At 36.7% G+C, this 21,918-nt stretch overlaps 1 protein-coding gene and 1 non-coding gene across 3 annotated transcripts in view; one reads left to right on the plus strand and one right to left on the minus strand.

Annotated features, from left to right (window-relative positions):
• TMEFF1 (transmembrane protein with EGF like and two follistatin like domains 1) overlaps nt 1–21,918 on the plus strand; it is a 121,864-nt gene that overhangs the window by 60,498 nt on the left and 39,448 nt on the right. For both annotated transcript variants that reach the window (XM_090274498.1, XM_090274497.1), the window contains 4 exons: nt 4,843–4,952; nt 14,268–14,397; nt 17,704–17,730; nt 20,205–20,301. In XM_090274498.1, the coding sequence (XP_090130624.1) occupies nt 4,843–4,952; nt 14,268–14,397; nt 17,704–17,730; nt 20,205–20,301 (364 nt within the window). The remainder of the gene's footprint in view (nt 1–4,842; nt 4,953–14,267; nt 14,398–17,703; nt 17,731–20,204; nt 20,302–21,918) is intronic.
• On the minus strand, nt 10,323–10,474 carry LOC150013457 (small nucleolar RNA SNORA62/SNORA6 family). The gene has a single exon (XR_016510958.1). It is a non-coding gene; the product is annotated as a small nucleolar RNA SNORA62/SNORA6 family (small nucleolar RNA).

Below are 21,918 nucleotides of genomic sequence, written 5' to 3' on the forward strand. Positions count from 1 at the left end.
CCTTGTTATTCTGGAGGGCCAGTGTGTCTCATGATCAGCTGCAGCCTGAACCCAGTTCGTGCTGCCAAAAGTTGAGGATCTTGGCATCTCAGGTTCATAAGTAAGTAGTATTCCTTTCCCTAGTGTGTCTTGTTTCCCAGTTTCTAAATGTTAATGAAAATTGAGACAAGTCTTACATTTAGAGAATTGTGTGATGGGCAGATCTGCAACCAGAGCAAAATATTTTTGTTTTGTGCTACTCTTCTGAGTGCTGCTTTATGTAAAATATTTCTATTTGGAGAGCTAATTTTTGAGGACCTCAGTAATGGCTCATCTATTTTGCTGAGTTTCCATCTCGGGCTCAGGAAGTCAGGGTGTAATCATCATCATTATTGAAAGATAGTAGAGTACCCTCTTGATGCCTGGGGCTGCACGGGATACTTTGTAATAACATTCAGAAGGTGATCCCAAAATAGAGTTCCTTCTGTTCTGAGTTTGAGCTAAGGCAGTGGTTCTCACATTTGTGAGGAGTCAGAGCACCGGGAAGTCATGATGCTCTTGAAACATCAGTTTTATTATATGGTGGAGCAGAGACTTATTTAAAACTTCTGCTTGGAAAATTTATCTTAATTAAACTAACATGCAGTCGTTATATCAGGATTGTGTTTAATTACGTGTACCAATGACCTGACTACTAGTGGCTTAAATAAGGGCTTTAGGTATGAGAGTATATGTTTATTTCTTATAACAGTAAGTCTGGAGGGATACATTTTCTCTCCTATCTTTCTAGTCTGTCATCTGTAGCTTGTAGCTTTCCCCTCTATGCATGTAAGTAAGATAAGTGCTTCAGCCTTGGGCACAGGTTTACTCTCCAGACAAGAAAAAGAATGGAAGAGTGAAGGAGGAAGGGACAGTGCTTATTTATGAACTATGGCATAGAGTAAGGGAGTCTGGGAAATACAGATTATTTAGCTGAGTACCTTTTTTTTCCCTGGACAAAATTGGGGTTCCCTTACTAAGTAAGAAGGGGAGAATAGACTCAAAGTAGGCAATTAGTACTGACTATCACAATAACAAAACAATTTAAAATGTACATTCATGAGCGTATGACGTTCATGATGATGTGTTCTCATAAAACTGTTGGAATTTTTCTGTTAATATTCTTGTTGAACATTTGTTTTGTTGATAGCTAGCAATCTCAGATATTGATGGTTTAGAAAGATAAGCAAAGAAAACTCTTAAAATGAGAAAATTCTCTCTATTGACTTTTCCCTTGGAAATGAGGAAATGAAATTCTTATTTTTTAAATGAAGGTACACTCTAGTATATGACACACTAGTTTTCCTAGACTATTAATTTTCCTAATATCAGTGGTGAGCCACTGATATTAATATTTATGTGTAGTATTAAATGATGTGTGTCTCTTTAACTAATGCTGTTTTCCTAGATAAGAACTTGTGCTTTTTTCTCTTTTGATATGATTCATGTTGAGGGCAATTAAAACATTCTTTATTTTTAAATGTCTTTTCTATAGTCTGTATAATGATCATATATTTGTTTAATAATCAGAAAAAAGATCTTACTAATTTTTCAAGATTAGTGCAAGTCTTGTCACCTCTGACACTGCATCCTGTGCTTCAAATCTATTTTTTATTTCCTACTCGAAACTTCATGAGCAGTCATAGCCTGTACAACACAGTTATAATTCCCTTAATTATAGGCTATATTGAATTCATTACCATTTGTTCTATCTGTTAGTGAGATCATAAGTTCCCTCTTACGGTTTTTTCCATGTTCCCAAATTCTTAGCATAGGATTAGATACATAGATACTTAATTGCTTCTGATGAAATAAATAACCACGTTTAACACATTAGAACAGGAAAATAACATGGATTTAACAGCAAGGTAGGCATGAAGTAAAACGTGACTAATAATCAAATAATCAGAATTTTGTGACTTTTACCCTTTCCTATTAATATAGGACCTCTAGGTTCTCCAGAATGCTCCCTCCTACCCCTGGTTTATTCTTGGATTCACCAAAGGGTGCTTTGTGTGGGTTCACTAATGTGTTCTGGCCACTGCCATGAGGCACGTCTTTTTCTTTCTGTGATGTTTGCTGTCCCTGCAAGTTGCTCAGTGGTACCTCACTCCAGATATCAGAGGTACCTGCCGGACACTGTTATCTTCTTGTTCTTCCAGGTTTGCTCCTGATATGCTAGGGCTATGGAGATATTCCAGCCTTTTTCCTCCCCTTTTGTTATGGAGGCATCAAAGCAGAGCTCTTTATGTCTTTTGCTTCAGAGCTTTTAGTGAAAGCCATTCTCTATCTAGTCTTAGTCTCATTGTAGCTCCTGTGTCTGTCACGATGGACCTTGGTGGCTGGGCAGTGGGAGCCGTCCACCTGATAGACACCACCGTGTATTTGGGACATTCCTTCTGTCCAGGGCTTTGCTTATTGGGCCAAACTTTTTGCCTCAGTCAGTAAGGACAGGTAGTCTCCCCAAATGTCCCTTAGTCCCTCATGCAAACACATACCTGAACAACTGTGGGACTCCAAATATTTGTGACTCTTAGTGGCAGGGATAGTGTAGGTTCTAGATTGAATCCCATTGTATTTTTTAAAATACAGCAGGTGAACCATATTACAACTCAAAGAATCTCAAGCCAAGATAGCAGGTTGTAACTCAGCATGACCTTGACCCACAGGCAAAATAAAAACTTTACTTATTCTTATTTTATATGTCTGATTGTACTGGAACCCAGTGAGAACTTGAAGGCTGCAAAGGAAAGGAAAAAGAGAAATGCACTAAATTTTATTTCTGAAATTGTTCAGTTCTTTTTATTCCCTGAAATTGTTTAAGCCTGTAGTTGAGCAAAGATACTATAGATTGCTAGTCTCTTTTTCAGATCAGTTCTTTAAGGACATGTAGTTATCTTCTTTGGGTTTCAAGATGTATACTAGATAGTAATTGGAACTGGACCTTGTGCCTAGTAGAACTCTTGGTAGGTAGGAAAAAAGCAAACCCCACTTAGTTTTGAGCCTCAAGAGCTAATGCAAGTGGTCAAAGGGGAAAGAGATGAATGAGAAAAAATTGGGATTGTGGAGAGATGAGAACATGAAGCTTCCATAGCCCATATAAAAGTAATTTAAAGATGGTCATCTGTGTGCCTGGAATAGTTTGTGAAACTGTGAGAGCAACAAAAGAGCTGTCTGTATTCATTTCCTGTCATGTTTTCGCTCATGTCTTTTTAAAAAAAATTTACATATATGCTTGAAACTTAGAGTAATCTAATATTGTGCACTTGAGAGCCATTTAAGGGAAAGTAAAAATAAAATTTTTGGTATGCTCACCCTTGGTTCAGAGTAGCTACTCAAGTAAGTACTGTCAACTGTCAACTCCTTGGATTTTAGGTCCTTGACGGCCAGCTCCTTGGAGGGTCAGCTAAGAGTAGGGGACTCGACGCCATTGTAGAGCAGTGAGAACAAATGGGGCAGAGAGAGGCAATGATATGTCACCAGGACAGATGTCACAAGATATAAAACTTCCTTGACTCAGTCCACGAAGTCCTGTTTTGAAATCTAGAAGTCGTAGACCACCAGGGATGAGGGACTGCTGGAGAACTGCTCCCTGAGATCTGCTTGCCAGGACCTCATCTTGATCTAGAGCTGCCAGGAAACCTTGTGCTTTTCCCAGTCTCAGCTACCGAGTGTCAGCTTAGGCCTCTCTGCTCCCAGACGTGTGTGCTCACCACTGCGCTGGGATGTGTTTTTTGAACAATCGTTTGTTTACTGTTTGCATAAAGGCATTTTTTGTAGCTCTCATTCCCCATATGGAAAATGTGAAAATTGCTTTGTGGTGATTTTTACCCAATTGCATATGATTGGCAGCTTTACTTAGCACTACCTTGAAGCAATTTCTTAGGTTTTCTAGAAAGCTTAACTTGATGCTTTCATAGCAAGCCTGACAGTCTTGCAGCAGGAGCAAAATGACCACAGAACGCCAGGATTGGCTGTGCTTCCTGTGGTAGAATAAACTTAAATCAGTCATTTAAAAATTTTGAGTCTAATAAGATTTTGAATCTCTTTAATTTTGTGCACATAAATGCGCCATATTATATATCTCTTTTCTGAAATTCAAGTTCTTTTGTAATTAAAATGGTTTATTTGTCTAGAGAGAATAATTACCCTAAATTTATTCTGGGTACCAAAAGAATTATGGTTCCTTTTTTCTTTTTAATCTTTTTTTACTTCTGAAATGATGATTGAAAGTGCTTTAAATCTTTTATCATATAATATTTCACATACACAAAATACTTCTAAACAAAATATTGTTTAATTTCTCATGGTTTTGAGCTTTGTATAAATGGCATTGTTCTGGATGTGACTTGCCTTTTTCTTTCTTTTTAATTTTTTCATTGGGGCTTAATTAACATAATGTTATATTAGTTTCACAGGTACAACATAATGACTCCATATTTGTATACATTGTGTAGTTATTTGTTACCCTTAAAAGGAACAATCGCTGGAAAAATAATTAAAGTATTAAAACATTACTAAGAAGATTATTTTAAGATCTTAGGAGGCAAAAATAGAAGAATTCTGTCGATTTACCTTATGTGAAATTCTGAAATTTTGAGTTTTATTTTGGTTTGGATACTTTTAGGCATATTATTATGCAAAATTCTCATTGGGGAATCGAACATTTTGTGTCATATAGAACTTGCTTTTTGTATATGGTCTTATTATACTTATGATGAGATGCTCTACAAATTTTAAGGATTTTTTTCATTTATTTATACATGTATATTTGGATACAAAAAGACAAATAACTACATGAAACACATCTTTCCTTTTTTACAGAATTAAATGTGAGGGAGTCTGATGTAAGAGTTTGTGATGAATCATCATGTAAATACGGAGGCGTCTGTAAAGAAGATGGAGATGGTTTGAAATGTGTATGCCAATTTCAGGTGAGAAAACTCAACCTGTTTTGAACTATTTTACATTCCTCATATTTTATAATTCTACATTCTTCAAATTACAAAGCTTAAAACACCTTGAACCCCATAAGGAGGTTAGGGTCACAGCCCACCGACTCCTTTTTTGTCAGGTAAGTGGTTATTTGTACCTTCCGTGCTTCTTTCCTTGAACTAGGAGGACAGACTGGCAATAATAGACGTAAAAAATGCCTTGAAAAAATATTTGTTCTATTCAAATGTAAGGTATAATTGTCACCAAAGTGAAATAAGGTACAGGTTGCCATTGACATTTTCCCCCTTTCCTTCTCTTTCTAGTCTCCCTTTCCCTTCTATTCTTACTTGCTGGTGTTTCATCTTTTCTTTTTTTTTTTAAAATTTATTTATTTATTTGTTTGTTTATTTATTTGTAGAGAGAGGGGAAAGGAGAAAGAGAGGGAGAGAAACATCACTCTGTGGTTGCCTCTCATGTGCCCTGACTGGGAATCAAACCAGTGACTCTTGGTTTGTAGGCCGATGCTCAATCCACTGAGCCACAGCAGCCAGGCCTATCTCATCTTTTTAGGCTAAAGGACATTACTGATTTGAAGCCTCAGGGTAGGTCAAGTTAGAGGTGAACTAGAAAGGGTAACCTCAAACTAAGATCTTTGCTTTTTAGGTGCTTTTCAGTTGTGGTTCCATTGTTTAAAAAGAAGCAAAAAGAAGGGAAGCAAAGTATGTTACACTCAGTTCTTTCTTTTTGTTTTTTTCTATGATTGAGTTTTATTTTGGTTTTAGAACATTGCTCACAAGGTGATCCCTGATTCAGGATTTCAGATGAGAGCAAGAAGGAACAAGAGTCTTTTTCCACTCATGATCTTGTTCAAACCATACCCACCACTTTGGATTTTAACAGCAGGAAAGGGTACAGTATTTTCAGTCACTATAACCTCAGATGAGTTTCTGTGTGCTCCATCTGAAAAGAGAAGGCAAATTTCCTCGTATGTTATTGTAATGAGAATCAAAATCAGAAAGACAGCTTGCATATGAAACCTCTTTGAAAACTATAAACTATTATGTAGTTTATTTTCATAAAAAGAAATTGAGAGTAGGTATACTATAGTCCAGTTAGAGAGTTTCTTCGTGGTCAAAAGGGACTTAACAATCCATATTTATTCCCAATAGCCACTTTTGACGTGCCTTAGCTGCTCTTGTGCTCCCCTCTGCATGGTTGCTCATGCAGCAATCTGACCAGTGTGTTGTGTCTGGCTGCCCTGCCTCCTCCCTCAAACCCTCTTAAAAGAGATGGTAACTGAAATGGGCTTCATTCCTTAAAAGAAGGTATTGGTGTGCATAGTGTATGTAGTAAGCTCTTGTGAACTTTTACTTCTTTCTGTTCTTTACATTAGATGAATTTTTTGATCTGTCTCCGGGGTTCACTAATCCTTTCTTCTATTATATCCATTCTTCTGATTCAGTGAGTTTTTAATTTCAGATATTTTATTTCTAAAATTTAGTTTCTATTTATCTGTTGAGATTTTCTGTCTTTTTATCCATTGCAAACAAAATTGCTGTGAACACAAAAATATTATTCCTGCTTTAAAATCTTTGCTAATTTTAACATCTGAGGCATCTCAGAAATCATCTTTATTGATGGTCTTTTCATTTTAGAATGGATTGTGCTGTTTAGTTTATTTATTTTTTATTAGAGTAACCTTGAATTTATCCTATACATTGTGAATGATGTGTTTTAGAGCTTTGAATTCTTTGTTACTCTGAAGACTATTGTTACTTTTGAAACAGTTGGCTGAAATCAAATGGCAAACTCTGCCTTCCCTATTGTGGCAGCACCACAGAAATGTTTATTTTTTTCAAGCCTTAGCTGGGCTACTTGGAATACGCCCCATGAGTGGTTCAGAAGAAGCCAGCAAGAGTACACAGACCCTGGGACTCCCCTCTGATTCTCCTTTTGGGTATTTTCTTTCTCACTTCTCAATGGTCCTGGTTCCCTGAATTCTGTCCTCTGGTTCTCTAACCCAGAAAGATTGTAGTTTTTTGTTTTTTTTTTAGTGTTTTAGCCGCCCTGTATCAGGAAGACTGGAACTGTTCCAGTCTTTCAACTGTCTCATAGTTCCCTTCTTCCAACTGTCTCATAATTCCCTTAGATTAAATTATCTGATGTGGAATTGTTGGGTCAGTGGGATGCTCATGTGCAGATTTACATTCTCCTCAATATAAATATCCAGACTGCTTATTTTGTCTCAGCTTGTGGGTAGTAGATTTTGAAATCCTTTAAAGTTTATAAATTTTAAAGGCAAAAAAACACTTAATTTGCATTTGATTACCAGAGATATTAAACATGTTCCATATATTTATTTTGTGAATTAATATTTCATATTCTTTGCCTATTTTTGGCAGTATTTTTACCCTTATGGTGATTTGTAAAGATACACATATGTGTGCATATGTGTGTGTACATGATATACAATGCATTGTTTGAATACTTATATATTGTTCACTGTGCTGAGCAATTTATATTCATTAACTGTCTAAACATTTTATATATAATATATATAAAAGCTTATCTCTCGAGAATCTATGAGAATCTACTGTTCTGATATTTTTAAAGAGTAATATATGCTCATAGTAAACAACTTGAACAATATATAACAATATATAATATAATGAAAAATGTCTTCCTTCATTCCAAACTACCAGTTGTTCTTCTCAGAGGCAACATCTATTATTTCTTGTATTTCCTTCTAGAAATATTCTGTGTCTTATACATATATGTATTTAATGTCTCTTCAAAGTAGTAAATCACTTAATAGTATATAACGTAGAGTTGGTTCCTTTTCAGTTTACATAGATTATAGAAAAAGAATTCTGTATTTTAAAGAAATTATTCTAGTGGCATTTTCATTCAAAAATTTTTTTCTTTTTATTGATTTTAGAAAGAGGGGAAGGGGGGAGAAAGAGGGAGAGAGACATTTATGTGAGAGAGAAAATCAATCAGTTGCCTCTTGCTCATGCCCCAACTAGGGACCAAACCCTCAACCCAGGCACGTGCCCTGACTGTGAATTGACCTGGTGACCTTTTGGTTTGCAGGATTACTGGCTAGGGCTCCTTTTCAATTTTTGATATACTTCTAAATGTTTTTTTAAAAAATATTTATTTTTAGAGAGAAGGGAAGGGAGGGAGAAAGAGAGGGAGAAAAACACTGATGTGCAAGAGAAACATCAATCAATTAATTGCCTCTTGCACACCCCCAACTGGGGACCCCATCCGCAACTCAGGCATGTGCCCTGACTGGGAATGGAACCAATGACCTTTGGGTACACAGGCCAGCACTCAATCCACTGAGCTACACTGGCCAGGGTGATACACTTTTAAATTTAACATCCTGTTTATCTATTTTTGTCTTCATGATCCTGATTTTCATTCTCTGCAAGTTTTCCCTGCACCTCTTAAAATAGTAAAGAAATAGTGTTTTGACCTTTTAAATATACTAGAACAGCCAGAAAATCCTCTCATGATGTCTGAATCCCTTGCATTCTTACCTTGTGGCAAAGCAGGAAAGGGAAATGAAAGTTAGGAGCTGAGATCAATAGGCATTTATCCAGTGCTTGCTTTGTGCTGCACGCTAGGCTAGATGCTGAGGATATGGAGATGTTTCAAGTCAAGGTCCTTGCCTTGTAGGAGCAAACAGCCTGCAGGCTTACAGCATGATTTGATCCTGCTGCTGAGCAAGCCTTCCTTTGACTACTCTGCCTTCTTATAAGCTTATAAATCTGTTCAAGTTAGGCTTAGGTTCTTGCCAGTTTAAGAACAATGACCTCATAAGTTCATTAAACATATGAGGATGCTTTAGCAATATCTTCCAATTCATTTAAAAAACTTGATTATGATTCAGCGTGCTTTCAGTGTTAATATAAGCTTCCATGTATATAATTTTAACATATTTTAACTAATAATAGCAGGATTTTAAACAAGTCATAAAACATTTTTTAGTCTGTGAATAAGAATTATTTTATCTTGCCACATCATGTAAACAAAGCTACCTGTATTAATTTTGTGCAAGGAAAAATGATCAGTGCTGTATCTTTCCCTTAAAACTTGGGCAATATACAACGGGGGGTGCCTATGACGTTTTTCTGTTTTCTTTCTTCCTCTTTGTTCCAGTCCAAGTCTGAAGGTCTGAGAATCAGGTGAGCTGATGTCAGTCAGTCTGAGTGTTTGTGAAGGCCCAAGAACGTGGAGGATGTCCATGTTCCCATTCAGCAGTCAGGCAGAGAGCAAATTCTTTCTTCTTCCACTATTTCATTCTATTCAGGCCCTCAGTGGATTGGCCGATCCCACCTATATTGGGCACTTCGTTTGCTGATTCAAATGCTGATCACACCCAGAAACACCCTTATAGACATATCCAGAAATAATGTTTCATCTGGGCACCCTGGGGCCCAGTCAACTGATACATTAAATTAACCATCCCAACCTTATTATTTTCTTATTTATTGTATTCAGCACCATTCCTGATGTATAGCAGATACATAATACATGCTTGAATGGTGTGGCTCCAGAATTGTGCACTGCTGCAACCTTTCTAAACTGCTTCAAATCACTTTCTTTCTGCTAAAGAGAGTTATAGGGGAGAGTTCTTTCCCCCTGCAAGGGAGGCAGTACAGACGAGGCAGACCTTAGGTCAGGGTCCCTGCCTAAGTCAGGAGTTGCCGTATTGAAATTGCCTCAACCCCTTAATTTGCTCACAGCATAAGGAGAGGTTCCTCAGAGAGACCCTTGGAAACAGACTGACCAGGGATTAGCAGATCTGCTTCTCGTATCTCATGCTCACTCTTAGGTATGTGCTCGTTAGGTTGCATTTGAAGGACATTGCCTAGACTGTGTTAAGCCCTCCGTTACCACCACCAGGTGACATACAACTTAAGTTTGTAGTGGTCAGAGCACATCCATTGTGAGAAATTGGAGTCTTCCACTTAATAGCTATGACTCCAGGCCTACTTAAGTCTCACAAATGATAATGGCAATCAATGCCAGAACCAGCTAACTGGGAATTCACTATGGCTAGATATAAATGCTAAAGATGAATTTCTCTTATTTAGCCTTTATAACAACTTTATTAGCTAATACTGTAATATTAGAATTATGACTTTACCAATGGGGAAAATGGCACTAGTGCTAGAGAATAGACGCATGGATGGTGGACCCAGGATTTGGACTCAACATACACTTCAGAGCACTAGATCTAAGCACTAAGTCATGTGTTTCACAAGGTTGTTATGATATTTGAGTTAGATAGGATATTTAAAGTTGTAGCCAGTGTTTACTAGATAAAAGCTTTTGAATAAATGTTTTTTTTTTTTTTTACTTGTAGCAAGGATTACTACCAAACCCCACTCATGGGGCCAGAGACCCTCGTGGTGTTAGCGAAAACCTTGCCCCTCGTGTAGCACACTACCTACACTTGCAAGTTCATCGGCCATCGGGGCCTCGACTCCAAGCTCTAACAATGTGCAGTAAATGTTTGTTATTACCTTAGAGATTCTCAGCTGTATCAGACTTCATGACCCTTTTTATAACCAATAATTTGAATTGTTTCTTTACTGTTTTTTAATGAAATTCATAGATAATGTAACTTACATGAACACATACTTAAAGAAATCAATATAATGTATAATTGCAATGTAAAGGAGAAATAAAAATATTTATAGTAAAATAAATTATCTTACCATAAATTATTGAAAATGTAGATGCTTGGGCATGATTACTCTAGAAGACAATACAGTAGTCAGATGCTTATATCTACTTATAATGAATGTTTGGATTTAATAAAGATTAGAGCAGTCTTATACCAAAAATATCTGAAAACATAAATGTAGAGGTTTGGTGGATGCTAGAAAAAAAAAAACTATTATTAGGATAAGTTATAACAGAGCAGGCTTATTTGCAATGGTAAGTCTTATCATAGTTCTCATGTAAATGGATAGAGAAGCAATCAGAAATTGTATGGTATGTATGTATGTCTTTGTTGGGTGCACTACATATGAGGTTTTTCCAAAAGGTATCCAGCCATGTAATATGAAAAATAGACACTTATTGAAGATACAGGATACAAGAAGCATTGTACATAGGACAGTGACGTCTCAGTCCCCTTCAGAGTGGGCGCCTTGGGACCTAACATAGTTCTACCAGTTGCCATCAGCTGCCCTGTCATATTTTTCTGAATCTCATCGACGGTCTGAAATCTTTTCCCTTTCAAAGGTGATTTTAGTTCTGAGAAAAGCCAGAAGTCACAAGGCGCCAAATCTGGGCTGTAGGGGCCTGAGTCACCTGGGTGATTTGATGTTTCACCAAAAAACTCTGCACCAGACGTGATGCATGAGTGGGCACATTGTCGTGATGAAGCTGCCAATCACCAGTTGCTCATAGCTGCAGCCTTTTGAATCATCAAAAGAGTTTCTGCGGAGGAATGTTCAGGCTTAACGCAAAATTTGATGCAGATTCGTTGCTCTACTTGCTCAGTCATTTTGAATGCGATGGCCACACAGTACACATGCTCACTCAATGGCTCTCACTGACTAGTACAGTGAAATCGTTATTGTCCACACATGCACATTCTAGTCCACTCACCTTGGCTGTCAGGTTACATCGATGTCACTTAAAGCAGTCTTGTTATATTAACAACGGCTGAACTTTTTCCGGACAGACCTCGTAAATCTACCATCCATGGACTCCATCTGTAATGTCCTTTATCATTGTAACAACCAAAAAAATCCTTTATAAGGGCATCTATTCCTAGGGGGTGATATTAGTACCTTTGAGACCATGCCATTAGAAAGTCATTAAGCATTTGTTGAGCAGAGTTGGTTGAAAAGTTTTTAGACTTAGCACTTGACATTTTGGAACTTATGGTCTCTTTTGCTAATTATGCATTGTATAATGACAGAGTAACATATTTACTCCTACAGACATCATATAAGTTGTGTACATTTTAGGGAAAGATAATAAAGGGATGTGATCCATGAATAATTGGAGCAATATAGTAAGGCTTCCTAAAGTAAAAATTTAATTTTAATTAAAGTTGATATAGGAGTCTGCTGATAATGTATACCAAGTCAACTTAGTCATAAAATATTTTATTAGAGATTGTCTTCATCAGTGCTTGACCTGTGGTAACATGTCTTATTTATGGCTCATAAAGTAAGTTGATCACTTTTTAAGAGCAAATAAAATGGGTTCAGACTATAGATGGAGAGTAGGATGACAGCTAGCGGGGGGCGGGAGGTGAGGGGGTGGAGGGATTGAGCAAAAAGGAAAAAGGACTCATGGACGTGGACAACAGTGTGGTGACTGCTGGGGGGAGGGGGTAGAAGGGGACTAAATGGTAATGGGAAAAATACAATAATGATTAAATGTTTAAAAAGTTAAGAAAAAGAGTAAATGATGAAAGTAAACCTCGTTCACTGGAGAAAAATTGAGAAATACTGAAAATCATGGAAATAAAAAACCATGACAAGTAATATAAAAGTTTTATTGATGTTTTCTTCCAGGATTTACATTATGAATATTTATTTTTTCTAAATAATAGAGATCATATATGCGTAATTTACTTTCTTGCTCTATTTTTACTGATATCATTTTAAAATTTGCATTCAGTTTTGTGAACTTGATAAACATCATAAAATGGCACAAAACTCTCAGAAGTTATACATGTGGTATTATTTTACTTGCTTTACACCTAATATTATGTTATCTCTTCTTGTCATACAATATTCTTTTAAAAGGTAATTCTCGGTGACTGTAATGTTAATTACTTGAACAGATATAACATGCTTTAGGTTGTTTTTACATTTTTTATATTAATAAATTTTTGTTTGAAATTGAAAAAAGCTCAGAGACAGAGAAGAGATGGATGGTTGTCGGGGGGTGGAGCTTGTGGGACTCAGTGAAATAGGTGAAAGGATTAAGAAGTATAAATTAAGAGTTATGAAATAGTCACAGGAATGTAAAGTACAGCACAGGGAATATACCAGTAATATTGTAACAACTAGGTATGGTGCCAGGTGGATACTGGAAATACTTGGGGGGGGGGACGCTTTGTAAAGTTTATGATTGTCTAACCACTAGGCTGTACACCTGAAACTAATACTGAATAATAATGATTGTAATTGAAAAATTAAAAAAATAAATTTTTGTTTGAAATGTCTATAATAATCTTTTGTCTATAATAGTTTTCTTCAGATAGATCCCTAAAAATGTAGTTGTGGATCGAGAAACTGCATTCCTTTTTCAAGACTCTTGAAATGTGTTGTTAAATTATGTTCTCAAAAGGTTGACCAATCTAAATTATCACAACAGGCATATTGGTATGCCCACCAAATTGAAGTTTTTTTTTGTTTAATAGCCAGTTTTGTAGCTAACAGTAACACCTCATTTACTGAGTACTAGTGAAGGTCAGCATTTTATATATATTAATTGACCATTTGTAATTGTTCTGTTCATTTGTCTTTTGTTCATTTTTAAATCAATTTGTGTTATCTCTTTAGTAATGATAATAACTTGTGTCATTATATTTTCTCCAGATTTTAAAACTTTAGTTGTTTATGATATTTTTGACATGTAGAGGTTTTAAAGTTTTTTAAACATACTGGTCCTTTGTCGTTTCTCAAACCTTTTTTCTTCTTCATCTGCCTTCTTTCTTTCTACGTATCCTTCAAGTCCAGTTCACATTTTACTTTCTCTGAGAAGGTTTCTCTTGAATACTCCAGCTTACAATAGTAGGTATTAGATACTATACTTATTGTCTACACTTTTGATTTAGTACATGATCTATCTCTACTATATATATACATATTTATGTGTATATATATTAAATACACTTGGTATTTGTATGGCGCTCTAACAAGATTGTAAGGTCTCTGAGAACAGACCTCATGTATTTTTTTGTGTCTCCTATAGCATTTACCCTGGGACTGCATATTAAAGAAGTGAATTTTGATTATAATAAAATGACATTTTATTTTTAGTGCTCATTGCAAACATTGCCAGGAATCTCCTCTTAAATTATCCTACTGGATCTTTATAGCAAGCAAATGAAGCAGATAGGAAAGGGATTTTCATTCTTATTTCGGTGGATAGTTAATAAAGGTATGAGAAAGCAGTATACTTCTTCTTTTTTTTAAACCAAATAAAAGAACAAATTATTCTACAGTTGGAAGTATGTCATAATACTATGGTAATGCATTCATGAATATGGAATAAACTGAATATTCATGCTTATTTCTGAGAATTTGGTTTTGTTTCTTTTGCAGTGCCATACAAATTACATTCCCGTGTGTGCATCAAATGGAGACACTTATCAGAACGAATGCTTTCTCAGAAGAGCTGCTTGTAAGCACCAGAAGGAGATAACAGTAGTAGCAAGAGGACCATGCTACTCTGGTATGTTGTGATGTTCTTCTGAATAGATGTTAGAGATGATTCTGCCATGTTTTCTCAAAGGAAGTTTGCAGTCACAGGGGTATTTCCAGAACTGCTGTATGGACTGACGGTGGTGGTGTGGGAGCAGGGGGCTCTTTCCCGCTGACTTATATTGTTTTTTAACTACGTTACTTCTCAGTACACTTTTAGCCTTTAATGCCTTTTTTCATGGGGACTTTGCATTTCTTTTGCCTATGGTTTGACTCTTAGAATAGGATTTGGGGTGGGAAGCGATATGGGACCCGATCTGTTGATTTTTATTTTGGGGGTTGGGGAAGGGGTGGGGAATATCCATGCAGAGCCAGTAAGTGGTGTCCCTGGATGTGTCTCTTCCCGAGCTCTTCTCTTTTCCTGTCCTTTTCCTACCTGCCAGCCCTCATCACCCACCTCCCCCCTCGTTGTTTATATTTACTTCTCTTTTTCTTCCTGAGTTGGCAGTGGTCTGTTTTGGAAGGAATTAATGTAAGTTTCTCATTTGCATTTGTATTTGGGGGCAGTGATAAAGGTGAGGTATTGTGATTAGAATTAGTGTCTGAAGGTTCGCAGTAAAGGTGGAGACTCCTCTTTCCCCACATATTACAGTGCCTGTGTTCACAGTTTTTATGGGACTCCATTGCCTAAGCATGATTGATTGATTGTGCATGTGGTTGATCTCCAACTTCATGTTAATTAATACCACATGACTCAAAGCCCTCACATTGAATTACATGGTTGGTCTTTCACTTTTAGACTGTTGAGTGGGGCTTGCCCTACCCTACGATCTGATGGGGTCAGTACTCTCCCTAAACAAGACATTTCTCTCAGGTATGACATAGATTACCTCCCAGAAGCAGAGGACAAAGGTCAGACCTCTCTTTGGCCAAATTCTTTTCCATACACTTAATGATTAGGTGCTTGGTGAAATTATGTTCTTAGGCAAATTGATTGCCATTTGGTGTGGTTCTTATACACTTCTCTAAGTATATTGTATTTCAGAGACTTGATTTAGAGACTGAAAAGGAATATGGAGTTCTTTGCAATCTCCAATTAATTGTGCATTATTTATGAGTAGTATGTGTTTAAGATACCAATTGCTTTGATAGGCAGTGTGGTAGATTGGAAGGAGCACCGCACTAGGCTTAAAAGACCTGAGTTTAAAGTAACTCCAGTTCTTATTTACTGTGTGACCTTGGACAAGTCACTTATCCACTCGGAGCCCCAATTACCCGAATTGTTAAATGGCATATCATCTCCTGGAGTAAACGAGCACTGAATGAACTCAGCTCTAAGGTGCTAGCTATGCCCATTTTGTTGTTTGCTGGGTGGGTCAGTGTTGTTCTTGTCATATGGTCTTCGATTAGCCCTAGTCCTTATACTAAAGATAGCATTCTCTTTTGTTTACTTGAAAACTCCTCATGCTTTAAGCCTTTGCTCCTCTGTGAAATCTTTCTTCCATGGCATCTCCTGGCAGAGTTTGTTCACACTGTGGGCATAACTCTATGTATATACCACACTTTATTTCATTTATTTGACATATCTGTTTCCAGCCAAATCAGTTTTTTTCTCAACTGGGAGGCAATATGCCTGCCTAGGGAGGCACATCATAATCTCAGGGTTGGTGTGGAGTTATGTGGTCTGGGGAGGGTGTGTATACAGTGAAAATACAGTTTACAAGAAGAATTCAACCCATTATCTGAGCAGTCTTGTTGTTACTAAGAAGGGGCTTGCTGTCCAGTCCCAGCTCTTTGTTTGGGGGAAGGGATGTAAAACTTTGGTTCTTGGTGTTATTGAAGCTCAAAATTCCCTCATCTGCACATGCTTCAGACGCATGACCTATAGTTTTGTTCTGTTGTTTCTGAAAAATAACTCAGTAAACGGTTAGAAACAGACCAGTTTGAGCTGGTTCTGCAGTTATAATACTATTCAATTTATTTGGGGGTTTTAAATAACACTAAAGGAAGGTGTTAGATATTATATTTCTAAAAATTGGACATGGGTTGAAAATAAGGTTGGAAGTGAGTATTTCATGCGCTAGGACTGTCTTATTTATCAATTTATTCCTAGCATTTACCATGTTGCCTAGCACATATGTACCCAATCAGTGCGGGATAGAAGGAAAGGGGGAGTATTTCCCTAAGAAAATTTTGGTCATAAAAATAATTTTAAATAGAATTCTCTGCTTCCTTCTCTTTTTTCTGCTTTCACTCTTTCTTCTCCTCCTTACTTAGAAAAGACAAAAATTTTTTATGATTGATTAATCCAAATTGAATGCAATTTAAGGCTTTCTATAAAATCCCATGAAGATTTTGCAACGGGTGCTACATAAAATGATTCTCCAGTTCCTCCTGTTTCTGCCATATCTGGAGTTTGATTAGTGTGACGGAGCTGGAAGGGGAGGGAGCAGTATTGTTGTGGGTGTTGTCTCCCACTCTCGAGAGCCATTTGGAGAACTGGAGTGGGTTCTCCAGGCCATCCTCCCCCTGCGACATGCTGCATAAAGTGTCAAGTTCTTCACTTGCCACCTCTGCTTTTTTTATGGCTGTGTGCTGATGATACTACAGCATCACTTTTCTCAGCATGCTCAGTGCCATATGTTGGTTCTTTTAGAATTATAGAATAAATATTTCACATTCATTACATTCTAGGCTGGCTTCTTGCTGGAAACTTTGAGGGAGGCTCTTTGATTTCACTAGTAACAAGTCTCCCACCTACCTCTTGCTGTGATCCCTTCTGGTTAAGGTTTCCTAGAGGAAGTTAATTTCATCAGTAATATGAAAACCTTTTCTTTCTAAACCTTGGGGCTTTTCTTACCTTTTGGCGTTGGGTTTTTATCCACAGATTTCATTAAGAAGATCTATAGAGCAAAACCCAAAGCTCTTTCCCTCCCTTTCTAATAAAAACAGCTTATTCATGATTTCTCTCAAGCTTTAACAAAATTAAATTTTTCTTCTGCCTTTTAAGTGAGTTAATTAAACTATTTTCGATTTAGCCATTTACTTTACAGTGTTTATTGGTCTTTACCCTGTACAAGGCACCTGGCTATTTCCTGAATAGGCTACAATGATGTATGAGGGAAAGATGTTTGTGTGTCCAAGGAATTTATATTTCGAGAAAGGAGCAAAGTAGGTAAATAAGAATAAACTATTGTGTAATAATAATAAAAAAAAAACTGGGAAAAAGCCTACATGAGAATGGAGATCCCAATTTGATTTTTGATAAGAAATTTCCTATTTGATAAGATGAAATTTCCAGGAAAAGTGTTCATTTTTACTCTGTTTTTCTTCTCAGATAATGGTTCTGGTTCTGGAGAAGGAGGTAAGTCTCAAGTACCCCATAAAGGGCATTTGTTTTCTTACATACAATCTTCCCACTTTTAAAGTGTACAGTTCAGTGGCTATTAGTACATTCAGAGTTGTATGTTCATTATTACCCCAGTCAATTTTAGAGCATTTTCATTATCCCAGAAAGAAACCCCACCCTTCGCCACCACTCCCAGTCCCTCTGTCCCCCTTAGCCTGGCATCGTTGCTTCATGCATTTATTTTTCACTAAAGGTTCATTGCCAGATGAAGGGAAAAGCGGCTCCTGTTAGGCTGAGGTTGTACCAGAGTCTTCTCATCCCCATGAGTGATGTCAGCTCGTAAGGAATTTGCAAGGTATAGCATTAAAAAACTCTAGAGTGAGCGGTGCACAGCAAAGAGAAGACTTGCAGAACAGCTCTGGTGGGATCCAGAGTTTAATTTAAACTATTAAAATTTTCCCGTTTTAATTTTATTTTACAAATATGTGAATTATTTCTGCTGTAAAAAACTAATATTTGGGAATAGCATATAACAAAGTTCACTTTAAATTATCAGAATTAAGAATAACTAATCTGTCTTGTAGTTTAATGAGGCTGTATGTAATTTGTAATGACTGTTCATTGTATGCACAATAATGTTTGAGGTACTACGGGCATATAATAAGAGAAAGCTCACTGACAAATGAAAACTACATAACGATCCTTTCAACCCTACGTAAAACCTTACTCCAGGCTCCCACATTCCATAGCATCCTAAAATTTCATGTTTGGTAGGAATTTTATTATTTGTTTTTAAAAGTTTTTATTGTTATTCTCTTACAGTTGTCCCAATTTTCCCCCTTTGCCCTCCTCTGCCCACTCCACCCCCCCATTTCCACAGTCAATCCCTACACTGTTGTCCATGGCCATGGGTTGTTCATACCTGTTCTTTGTCTAGTCCCGTCCCCTTCTTTCCACCATTATCCCATCTCTCCTCCCCTCTGGTCGCTGTCAGTCTGTTCCTTGTTTACATGCCACTGCTTCTGTTTTGCTCGTTATGTTATTTTGTTCATTAGATTCCTACATTTGGTAGGGATTTTAAAGGTCACCTAGAGAATAGAAGAGCTGTGCTGAGGAAGAAGTTCAGGGGTGACAGTTTCAGCTTAAAAAAATGATTAAAGCTGTCAAACAATAGAATTTGATTTAAATGGATATGTTCAAGCAGAAACTTCATGATCATGGGTGAAGGATCAGATCATAAATTCTAGATCTTAAAACTAAAAGGGTTTTAAGAGATCATGTGGTCTAGCCTGTGTGGTCAGATAATAGTTAGGAAACTGTCATTGTTACTGTATTAAGGAAGTGGCCGTTGATCTCAAGATGTGCTTATGTAGTACAAATACTGGATGTCTTGCCCTGTGGCTGTAGACTGACCATATTTTTAGGGAGTTGGGTTGGAAAGGCTGAGTGGTTTGCTCGGATGAATACACAAATATTAGTGATCGCATGGTAACTGTATGATTTCTAGATCTCATGACCATTTCAGAGGCCTTAGACATAGATTTATGATCCCTGGAATGTTTGGGACTATTCATGAGAATTTGGGGAGGATTTCTACTTTAACTGTAGGCGGACACCAAACATTGGAAGTTTTTTTACATTAGATCTGGGTGCTTTCCTTTTAACACCTTTTTACTGATTAGTATCCCCTGAATAAAGTGTTCTTTCCCAAACCAGATTGGGAAGTTCCTTGAATAAACTGTAATCACTAAATTGCCCTCAAGACTGATCTCTCTGTTCAGTTTGCGATCATCAGGATAGGGTCTACTCAAGTTGAGACCCACAAATAGAGGGTTCCCTAAAATGCGAGATGTGAGCTGAATTGGGGTCTGGTGGTAGGCATTGAGCTGGATCATGGGAGTACCATACACTTCTACATTCTAGGTATTTTTGGCTGTGCTAGGTGGTGAAGCAGAAAAAGGCTCAAGTCCTTTGTAGAAAGACTCCCTTTCCTTTTTAAAATTTGGAGTTAAAAAAAAACAAACTCTGGAATTAGTTATTACATAGTTAGAAAGGCAGGTGTAAAACTGATGTGAGCAAAAGGTCATGGTTATACTCTACTGTGTTTAATCACTAACTTGTTAACTAGCATTGCACTGGCTATTTCAATGGACCAGAATATTGCTCATGTTCCCTCCCCCCCCCATAAATAATATTATATGGTAATTCTTTTAAAGGCAGCTAAGCACTAAAACCTACCATATTCCTCCTTTGTGCATAGGTTAAGGGATTATTTTGGTAGCACCAATACTTGTTTTCCTCACAGAATATGTAGTACTCAGTATTGGCAGTGTTTTTGGACTTAATCATTGATATATTTGGGAAGTAATTGTTTTTCAAGAGCTGGGGTACTTTACCCCAGAAATAGAATAATTGCTGCTGAAAACATGAAGCATATCTGGGAATGATCGCGACTCTTGGTTGAAAATTTAATTTTTCTTTTTAAACAGAAGAGGAAGGGTCAGGGGCAGAAGTTCACAGAAAACATTCCAAGTGTGGACCTTGCAAATATAAAGCCGAGTGTGATGAAGATGCAGAAAATGTTGGGTGAGTTGATTGAGGAATGAGGATAAACTTATTTGGAGGTTTTTCTATTATATTACAGAAGGGTGTCACTTAACCTGCTTCTGTATATTTTATGTATGCCTTCCTTTTGTTGTTGTTGTTTACTGCTAGTCTATTGACTTCTCTCTTAAGTTGATATAATACTGTAGTCGTTTAAGTCAGTTTAAATGTTATATGTTAGAATAAAAATCTATTTGTAATGTTTTTTGGTTTTACCTTGTTTTTTTTTTTTTATCACTGATAGTGTTATATATTTTATACCAAGGCCTAATTTTATTCATCAAAAATGCTCTTATTCTGCACTCCCCTACTATTGTACTTTCAATTAGTATCAATACTAGTTTCTTCTTAACTTGAACTTTTACACAAAAATTTACATGTATTTCCATGTCCTAAAAATTCCAAAACTGCTTCAAAATGTTAAATTATAGTAAGTAAATATTATATAAGTAAAATTTATTTCTGGACATCCCAATTGCACAGACTGACGTTATATTGTTTTATTTTTCTCACTCACGTTCAGCCTTCACTAAGGTGGGTTTTGTAGCTGGACAGCATTGTCTGTTCAGTTTTCCGTTGACTCCCTATCAGAAACGGTGTTGTTTGGTAGGATGGTAACAGTAAATCACCAATGCAGTCATGCTTCTTTCTTTCTTTCATCAGGTGTCTGTTTTTTTATTCCGTCTCAACCTTCTTTCATTTCCGTGCTGTGTTTGCCTTTTATGTGGCTGATTCTAAAAGCTTTATTGCTGACTTCAGGACCTTAGTGAACAAATGGATCTTCACTTCCATTTACCCTTAGTGCATATCTTAAAGCACTTATTTTATAGAGATTTATTCTTTCTTATATGTATTTTCGATGTGTATTTTCCAGTCCTGTTTTATTCAGCCTTAAATGCATCCTTGAGCCTTTCACTGAACAGTAGTAATATGCTTTAATTAGCATGAATGCCCACAGTGAGTTTTACATATTAGGATCACACCATTTTTGTTCTTACCTAATGTTCAAAATATGCTATTTGGATGACACTTGGTAAAATTAATGTCTGATAATTTACTTGGTATGTATTTCAAAGTAGGTGAGAATTGGCAAAAGATCAGCAAGTTCAGTAAAAAGTGAATTCAACAAAGCCTGAATTTGCTTTGTTTCTGCACATTGATGACTTAATTGACGTGTCTATCCATTTTGATCAGTGGTTTGCTTGGGAAGAACATGTTTCCCAACATAGATATTAGTCTATAGGACAAGAGAGAAAGGAGTAATAATGGACTTGCAGAGAGAACAGAGAATAGATGTTGCACTCTCTTCCTCTTGCTTTCTCACTTTGTGCTAATAATATGGCGTGATGGAGCACTTATTTTGTGCATGTATGTTTGTAGAGACTTAGTTCTTTTCAGTGTTTTTTCTCAGGACTGCTTTATAATAGTGTTCAGAGTCAAAATGGTTGTCAGTGATTGATTGGCTTGGTCTATTGATCTGTTTTTATTCCATTGATAGTATCTCTATTCAGTTCTATTTTATACAACTTTCTGCTAGGATTTTTCATTCCTAAATGAAAGAGATTATGGGCTTAGAAAAAGAACAGATTTCATCTAGTC

Source organism: Furipterus horrens, unplaced genomic scaffold (assembly GCF_987537825.1).
Source record: "Furipterus horrens unplaced genomic scaffold, mFurHor1.1.pri manual_scaffold_4, whole genome shotgun sequence".
Classification (NCBI taxonomy): domain Eukaryota; kingdom Metazoa; phylum Chordata; class Mammalia; order Chiroptera; family Furipteridae; genus Furipterus; species Furipterus horrens.